Raw genomic sequence first — 8,814 nt, forward strand, 5'->3', positions numbered from 1 at the left:
TCCTTTAAGGCTCTGCTTATTAGTCACTCTGGGACATTGCGGTGCCTCTTCTGATCTGAGAAACACATTTTATATTAGATTTTACTATTTTAGTTTTGAATAATCTTGAAGCATTGTGGAAAGAATTGACCCCAGCAATCTCTCTCTCTATTCTTTTTGGGAAGCTTGTTCTATTGTAGTTAATACAATTAGAATTTTTCAGCTTACAGTAGGTCCTCTTCCACACTGAAGACTCTCATTATGATCACTGTTCCTAATCAACTTAGTAACTTTAGAACTTGGACAAGGTTTCAATCAATACCTAGGAATAGGTCTGGAGTTAGATTTCCCCCAATAATTGTTCATGGCACAACTATTTAGGGTATTTAGAAATGTAGTCCGTTTATCATGAGCAGAATGTGCCTTTTTTCTTCTCGTGTAAGTGAAGGTGATAGAAGTTGCCCATTAGTGTTACTATTTCAGAGTAACTATTTTCAGATGCCTCTCTACCTTTTCCAATTGTAGGCCAGCTTTAGTTTCTTTGTGAAGTGGCCAAAGCACATTCCTACTGCTAACTAGGTTTGATGTAACAGTTTTCTCCACTTTATGGACATCATGCCTTCTTTGACTTATAGGGCAAATGCACCTGTCTATGCCCTTCCTTGTCTTTTCTGTGCTGCTTATATCCAGAGATAATCATATTCCACTGGTTGTTTCTATTCTGTAAGGTGTCTTTAACACTTCTATATTTCCTCACAGTATCATGCATTCCTACTTTTCATTTTGATTTGGAGTCTCCTGTCATTCATACTGTATATAAGCACCTATACATGGTCACACCCTTGGATTTTCTATAGCATATAGCTTTAACTCTGTGACCTGGTGGCATTCTTGACTGGCTATACTCATCTGCTATATCTACTGTACACTGTTCCACTGCATAGTTACCAACACTTTCACTCTCATCCACCAGATTGAACAGGTATCATTTCCAGGAAAGCTACTTGGAGTCCTGTATTTCCACTATCTACCAGGACCACCTGGTTACTTTTTCCTAACATTATTGATACCAAAATTCACCACAACTATTGGCTAATCTCCATCACTACTTACTAGACTTATCATGAAATCCATTTTGAGTTCTTTGTGGTCTAGTTCTGCCTAATTCAAATGTCCATCTAGGTTTTGAGAGTCTGAGCTTTTCACCCAGGAGTAACAAGTGTCCTATAGATTGCAGTCCTATAGATTTCACATGTATTTCTTAATGTGGCTGTTATCTACATTTTACCCAATTCTACTTAAAGGAACTGAAACATTTTAGTACAGTGTTGCAACAAACTGCTGACTCTCTCTGTTTGCAGCAGATGCGCAAATTCCACGTTTTTTATCTGTTTCAACCTGTTTGGAAATTGGCATGTATATACTGAAAGTTTATGGAAAATATGCCACGGACCTTCTTTTTCCTAATTCATGTTGAATAGGAAATTTAATATTAGGTATACAGAACAGAGCAGAAGAATCACTGGATAAATAGAGACACCCTCCCTAGTTAGTGCATCTAGGCAATGATCTGGTGAGTATTTTATGGACATATTTGATTTTTCTACTATGCCAAGAAGTAGAGTGACCAAATAGAATTCTTGCACCTTTACTAGTCATGGAGAAGATGCAGGAATTCCAGCATTCTGTTGAGAGATTCCCATTCCTTCCAACTATTAGAAGCAGCACAGGAATTTTGTCCTCTGTACCATTTAGTTACTTTGCAAAGATCCATATCTACTGACAATGCAGTAAAATATAGCGCAAATGCAAGACAAATCTTTTTTGTGTGCTTAGCTACCAAAACCTATTTTTTTCATTCAATGATTCCCCCTGAGATTCTAGCAGCCCCCACCCAACCAGTGTTTCAAAGGGCCCTGAAGACTTGGCTCTTTGCCCAGAACTTTGGTGAGTGTGATTGAAGCCCATTTTCTTCTTTTTCTTGGTTTCCATATGGGTTTATTAACTCTGCCATCTTTTTGTTTTGTTTTGTGCTGTGTTGTTTTCTTGTTTTAATGCTTTTTAATAATTTGTAAACTGCCCAGAATCACTGGGAGTTGGCCAGCATCTAAATTAATTAATTAATTAATTAATTAAATATGTTTAAAGGAAATAGAATAGCATGCCAAATACAGGATTCACTTTGCAAGAGTGTGGGTACAAATTAAAAGTGTGGCATGGGAGCTATTATTAATATAACTTTACAAAGTAATAAAATAAATCACAAGTTTAAGCTTCTTGCCCAAGATTGCTATGCCACAGTACTAAAAGGGGAGAACCAGGCATGAAACTCAGGTTATGTAACTATGACACAATCCATATCACCACTAACTAGACCCAGTTTTATTTGACACAGGAGAGTGGAGGGATGGATGAGAGTGAGGACTGTCCAGAGTCTGTAGATTTGTTCATTTGGCATTGCTTCATCCAAATGACCAAGTGTCTTATCAACCTGTCTGAATAAACTTTGCCCTTAGTAAAAAATCATTATATCCACTCAGAGCAGGACTATTCCACAAGACATGAGTAAATAAAACCCTAACAAATTTACAAACCATTTTTTGGTTCACTAGAACCACTTTTCTTCCAATCTCTCTGAAGCTTCTTCAGTGAAAAAAAATTGCAGAAATATCCTTTGCAGTATTGCTCGACTCAGACTCTTCTCTGTGTGTTTTATTTTAACAACTCCAAAATATCTGAATTAGACTTTTGATAGTCTTAATGGGCAAATAGAGTAGTGATTGCTATTGCATGTGTGCCTTTGGCTGATCTTCACCATGAGCTACGCATGACAAACATCTAACTTAAATAGACTCATCATTCCATTCCATGATTGAATAAGCTGAAATCTTATTGCAGCTTGAGCAGAACCTCATCTGAAGTCAGCGCAATTTACCTTTAAGTAAACATAGATGTAATCAGATTGCAAAGTGTGTGAAGTCAATAAAAATCAATGGACTTAAGCATGCTTAACTCCATTTTGGACAATAGCCAGCAGATCACAGTACAGACAAGAACAGATATGAGCCCTACTGAATCAGTGAAAAAGTGGTGATTGAGGGCTACAGTGTTTGGTTTCATCCTTTGATGGTGTTCTGTGGATGGGAAGAAAGGGATTTTGGGGCAATTTAGGGGAGGGTTTTTTTTGAAATAAACTTTTTACATATATTGGCACACTCATGGCCATTGCATCTTTTCCTTCTAGTTTCTTCTGACAAACTAGTTTTCCTAATCCTTCTAATTTCTTCTGATAAAACAGAAATTCTTCCTTCTCCATTGGAGATATGTGATGGTTGCAATCTGTTGATTTGTTCGGATTTAAGTCTCTATGTACATTATTTAGGCACAGTCCATAAAGGTCACAAAGTTTTGTTGAAGATAATGAAGGGTGTGAGGGCGATCTCGCGACATCTGTCACCCCATTGATCGCCAGGATTGTTGAAAGTAATGAAATATGTAAATTTCAGCCTATTCATCTTGATTTTGTATTTAATTCTACTATGTTTGTTCTCATACTACATAGGTTTATATTCTTTCCCTCCAATAATAATTTCTCTTTATTTTAGTTGGATAGGCAGCACAGCTCTGTGCATATTTTCTTAGAGGTAAATTCATTGCATGCAGTTCAGTGTAAAGCTTAGTGACAAAAACACAGATTTCTGTCTTGAAGAATAAATCTAAGATCATATTAGGGTAATGTTTTTATTAGGTGCAACTAAATTGTCACAAAATAATGAGCTGTGTATTAAGCAAAACCGAGAGGGAGAGAGAGGGAGGGTCTCAAAGCCTGCAATTTTTATAGTTTAAATGGAGATTGTATGATAAATTATGCAAACTTACAGTGAAATTCTGTTTGTGTTAATTAAAAATTAGCCTCATTAAATTCCATCATATATATCCAAGTAAATGGATATATATGAAAGGCTTACCCAATATAAGATTCAAATGAGATTTCAGATTACACAGAGAACCCCTGGACTGAAAAAGCAATATTACTTCATCATATATATGTGTGTAGGCTTTGTCAAAGTGGAACGATGGATGCCATTCATGCTGCTCGGCTGCTTTTGGAGAAGCACCGTGAGAAGACCAAGCCTGTCCCCATGGCATTCCTTGACCTGGAAAAGGCCTTCGATTGCATCTCACACAAACACATTTGGCATGCCTTACGATCTCATAATGTCCCTGAAGCCTACGTCCGGTGGATTCAACTACTGTACCGTAGCATCACCAGCATGGTCCAATGTGTAGTGGGAACATCGCCTCCCTTCACCATCAACGTCAGAGTACATCAAGGATTGGCGCTTTTGCCCCTACTATTCATCCTTTGCATGGACACTGTGACGCTTAACCTCCAGTCGCCTCATCCATGGTCACTCCTTTATGCTGACGACGTCTTCTTGGCGGATGAACAACGTGAAGTCCTCCAAGAGCAAATGTGGCAATGGAACGAATGGCTCAGCAAATTTGGACTTCAACTGAACATCAAGAAAATGGAGTATATGGAATGCGACCCCCAAACCGATGGAACCATCAGCATTGGTGGAGAAGACTTGAAGAAAGTAGAGCAATTCAAGTACCTCGGCTCCCTCATATGCAGCAACGGTGATAGCTTTCCGGATGCCCGCGCCCGTGTCAACGCCACCTGGATGAAGTGGCGCCAGGTGACTGGAGTCCTGTGTGATCGTCGGATGCCCCTACGCCTTAAGTCAAAGGTCTACAGAACGGTAGTGCACCCAGTCGCCGTCTATGGATCGGAGTGCTGGCCAGCGACAGCAAAGCACGAGCAGGCCCTACACGTGATGGAAATGCGAATGCTCTGATGGTGACTTGGACTAACACGATTTGACCACATCATGAACGACGATGTCCAATGATGACTGGGAGTCTCACCAATCATAGCAAAACTGTGGGAAGGAAGGCTTAGATGGTATGGACACGTCGTATGCGGCAAAGAAGACTCGATGGTGAGAACAGCCATGTGTCTGGACCCTGGTGGCTGGTGACCCCGTGGTAGACCCAAGAAACGGTGGATGGACCGCATTAAGGAGGACATGAAATGCATGAATGTCACCCCTGAAGATGCCTTGGATCGAGTCAAATGGAAACAGATATGCCGACAAGCGGACCCTGCCATAGCACGGGAATAATGCTAGGAAGAAGATATATATGTGTGTATGCCCAAGTATCAGTTGCTACATGCACCAATCAGTTGTGAATCAATTGGAAGTTTTTGGATTAGGTGAGCTGAAAATGAAGTTTAGGAAACATTATCTGGAGGCTGGAAGGCATGAAAGCCCAAAACGTTATGTCTCACCTATGGAAAACCTTTCTTCAGTTTTAGGATCTTTTTTTCTGGATTGCAAAATGTGCTTTCTGAAACATAAAAAAGTCAAAACTGAAGCCAATTTAGTGGTCTGCTAGAACCACTGAAATGGACCAGAGCTTATAACACAGCTGAGAAGCTGGCACAGAAAAAGAAAATTATCTTAGATAGCTTCAATGAGCATGCCAGAGAAACACAGGTTACTGATCTTACTCTTTCAGCCTTCCCAAGCATAAAGAGTCACACGCTTAGACATATTAGGTTAAGAAGTAAAAAGAATCTTACTGACTTTATTTCTTTGTTGTTCTGTTACATCCATTCTGGTGGAAAATATGAAGTTCCTTTGTTCTTCTTTTCTTTCTAAATACTTAATTTGCCCTAAACTCTCAGCCCTACAGCTGCCAAGAGCTGTGTGGAAGAAAGGGGCAGAATTCTTCATCAAGGCCTGAGCACATGGCCCTGATGAATGGAGAGCAGAGCAGCATGCTTGCTTCTCCCTGGGTGGAAGGAGAAGAGAAGAGAGAGACAAGAAGTGGGAGTGGCAACAAACAGCTTCCTCAGAGTTGTGGATTGAATTGGGACAACTCAATTTACATGCTAATTCACATGCTAATGAGGGATGCTGGATTTGCCAGGACTTCCAACAAAAACCACTGTGTAGCTTAACTGGGTTCTAAGCATACTGACTGGTTTTTTTCTGCTCCTTCCCACGTATTGCTTAATGTCTAGGCAGAACAAAGTTTAGAATACAGTGAACCTGCTTATTGAGCTGTAAGCTGTAGGTGACAACCAGTGGTATTCTGTTTCTCTGTTTTTTAATAGATCCTCCCTCGGAATTGATCTGACTCTACTGATTTGTCTATTGATCTTGTTGGGTAGTAGTGTAGTTCATTCTCCTGAATGTCTGGTTTAACTCCATCAGTTGAGCATTTCTTTCAAGTGGATAATTATAAATGCCAAATCAAACCACTTAAACACATTATTAATAAGCTATAGCCCCTACTGGATAATGACATTGCATTTTCTCAAGTCCTGGGTGGCAGGCCTATACCTGCATACAGAGAGCCACCCAGCCTAAAACAGATTCTCACAACCAATGAGAAGCAACAGGACAATGCCAACATGGGAACCAAACCCTGCAACAAATCCAGATGTCTATTTGCTCCCACCAACAGCACCATCACATGCCCCAACGAGTACACACACAAGATTAGAGGCGCCTTCACATGCTCTTCCTCCAATGGGACATACACTATCGTCTGCCAGCAGTGCCTCTCTGGATTCTACGTAGGACAAATGGGACAAAATTCTTTGTGCAATTCTTAATTAATTAATTCTTTGTGCAAAAGAATTAATGGACACAAATTTGACTCCAGAACTCAAAATTAAGGACCAAGTAATATCAGAGCACCGCAACCTCCCAGGACACCTTACAGCAGACCTTAAAGAGATTGTTTTGGAAAATGGGACCAACAGCACCATTGAGGGAGAAACTGCTGAACTCACATCAAAAGTTTCAGGCAATCTCAGAAGTCTCAACAACTTATGATTGGTTAATTGAGAAGTTTCTTGTAATCTGTCTCACATGTAATCTGCATCTGCATGGCCAACCTGTCTTCCCTTCCTCCCTGTACCCCTCTTCTGCCTCATCCCAATTTAAATCTGAATCAGTCTAGCCACTCTATGCATCTGATGATGTGAGCTGCAGCTCAGAAAAACATGTTTTTTAATAAACTTCGTTAGTTGGAAAAGGTGCTATCAGACCCCTGATTTTTTTTCCTCCAAACAAAGTTTCCTCTACTGCCCAAATTTTAGGCTTGGGCAAATTGCTGCTATTCTAACCAGCAATCTCTGTTGGCTTGCTAGAGTAAAGCAAACACAGGGGCTTTCCAGCAAATCTCTGTGTTTGCTGGAGAGGAGAAATACCTAGGGAAACCAGGATCCTTCACCCTCCCTTCTTCCTGCCCCTGCCCTTACCTCTGTGCTTCCCCCACAGCAGCCTCCAACAGCTGCAGCCCCTCCTCATTTTGAAGGTGTGGCAAGAAAAATGCTGTGGGGGCAGTGGTTTTTGAAGCAGTCTTGAGGATGGGAGGAAAACATATAGCTGGGGATGTAGGGAAAAAGCCCTGTGTGTAATCCCTTTTGTTTGGATAAAACCCTCCTTTCAAATTATTCCTTCAATTAATTTGTTATGCTTCTTAACCTTTAAGTCTAAGGTATGTTCCACATCTTATAGAACTAAATACACACTTTTCTTCTAATATTATCCTGTTTCTATCTTGCTGCTGCTAATTGATACAGCTGAGGACTTTTGCAATAACTACTTTCCTGTGTAATGAGACCACATTAAGTCTGTAATTTGATGCTCCCCTGGGCTAGAGAAAAGGGGACATTTGTGTCTCTGTTACACTTCAAAGACTTTTTCCAAAGGCAGGTAATACTGACCTTAGAAAATCTATAAAGGAGAAATGGTTGGGGTTGGGAACAGGGAGACCCAGGTTCTAGTCCACCTCAGCCATGGAAGCTTATTCTCTTCTCTTATGCCAACTTCACAAGACTGCTATGTGGGGTGAGAGAGAAGCAAAAGAAGAGAGGAATAAAACAGGTATGTAAGCACATACCAAATAGAAATGTAAATACTAATTCTTGGGGGCTTATTTAAATTAATTATCACCATTGGTCAGTCTCTCTCTCTCTCAGGCACACAGACAACACACACACAGGTGTATTTGCAGGCACACAGACTGAGTTCTGCCTTATTCATTCTTAACTGAAAAGAGACCAATCACTGTTTTAACTACCTGATCACTTACTTTTTCATTGTTTTATTGAACAATAAAGCATCTCCTTTTTTGGGGGGGCTCTATTCTGTAGAACTTTGAAGAAAGTTCAGTCATAGTGCTTGGTGGAGCAGCCCATGCACAGAGCTTCTTTCTGCATACAGTAGTTAATTTCTCTAAGTAAGAGATATAAAAGTAAAACCTTCAGAAAACCTAAGAAAAAAATATAAGGAGAAGAGATTGTTTTTTTGGACAGCAGAGGGACCAGAATTTACAGTCAATACTCTGACCATAAACACATTTTTTTTAAAAAAGTGATCTAGTTTGATTCACTGTCTGAATCTTTATTTATATAAACCCAATTGAGGATAACTGCAGGAATGCATTTCTTTGTATTGTACCAGAAAAGTTGACAAAAAAGCTATATTTCATATGAAATCAGAATTTGTATATAATGAGTACTTTACCAGGAAGTAAAGTTTTCTATTGAGAAGTGAATTTCTCAAAGCAAATTAAGTAAGAATATTCAATAAAAGAAGTTGGGGACTCTGGAACTGGGGATACATAAATATTTACCCCGTCACTGTGACATCTGGCTTATTTATGAGGCATTTTAAAACCCATCTTCCTAAAGTTATTTTGCTGATTTAGGGTTTTTTTCCCCTCTCCAGACTATGCTTATTAGGCAAC

The 8,814-nt window shown here is 39.8% G+C and overlaps 1 protein-coding gene across 1 annotated transcript; it reads left to right on the forward strand.

Moving 5' to 3' along the window:
• Nucleotides 1-4,055: 4,055 nt before the first annotated feature.
• LOC134501489 (uncharacterized) lies at nucleotides 4,056-6,893 on the forward strand. Its single transcript, XM_063309332.1, has 2 exons — nucleotides 4,056-4,677; nucleotides 6,694-6,893. Exons 1-2 carry the CDS (start codon nucleotides 4,056-4,058, stop codon nucleotides 6,891-6,893), a joined length of 822 nt encoding a protein of 273 aa, XP_063165402.1.
• Nucleotides 6,894-8,814: the final 1,921 nt, after the last annotated feature.

Source organism: Candoia aspera, chromosome 7 (assembly GCF_035149785.1).
Source record: "Candoia aspera isolate rCanAsp1 chromosome 7, rCanAsp1.hap2, whole genome shotgun sequence".
Lineage (NCBI taxonomy): Eukaryota > Metazoa > Chordata > Lepidosauria > Squamata > Boidae > Candoia > Candoia aspera.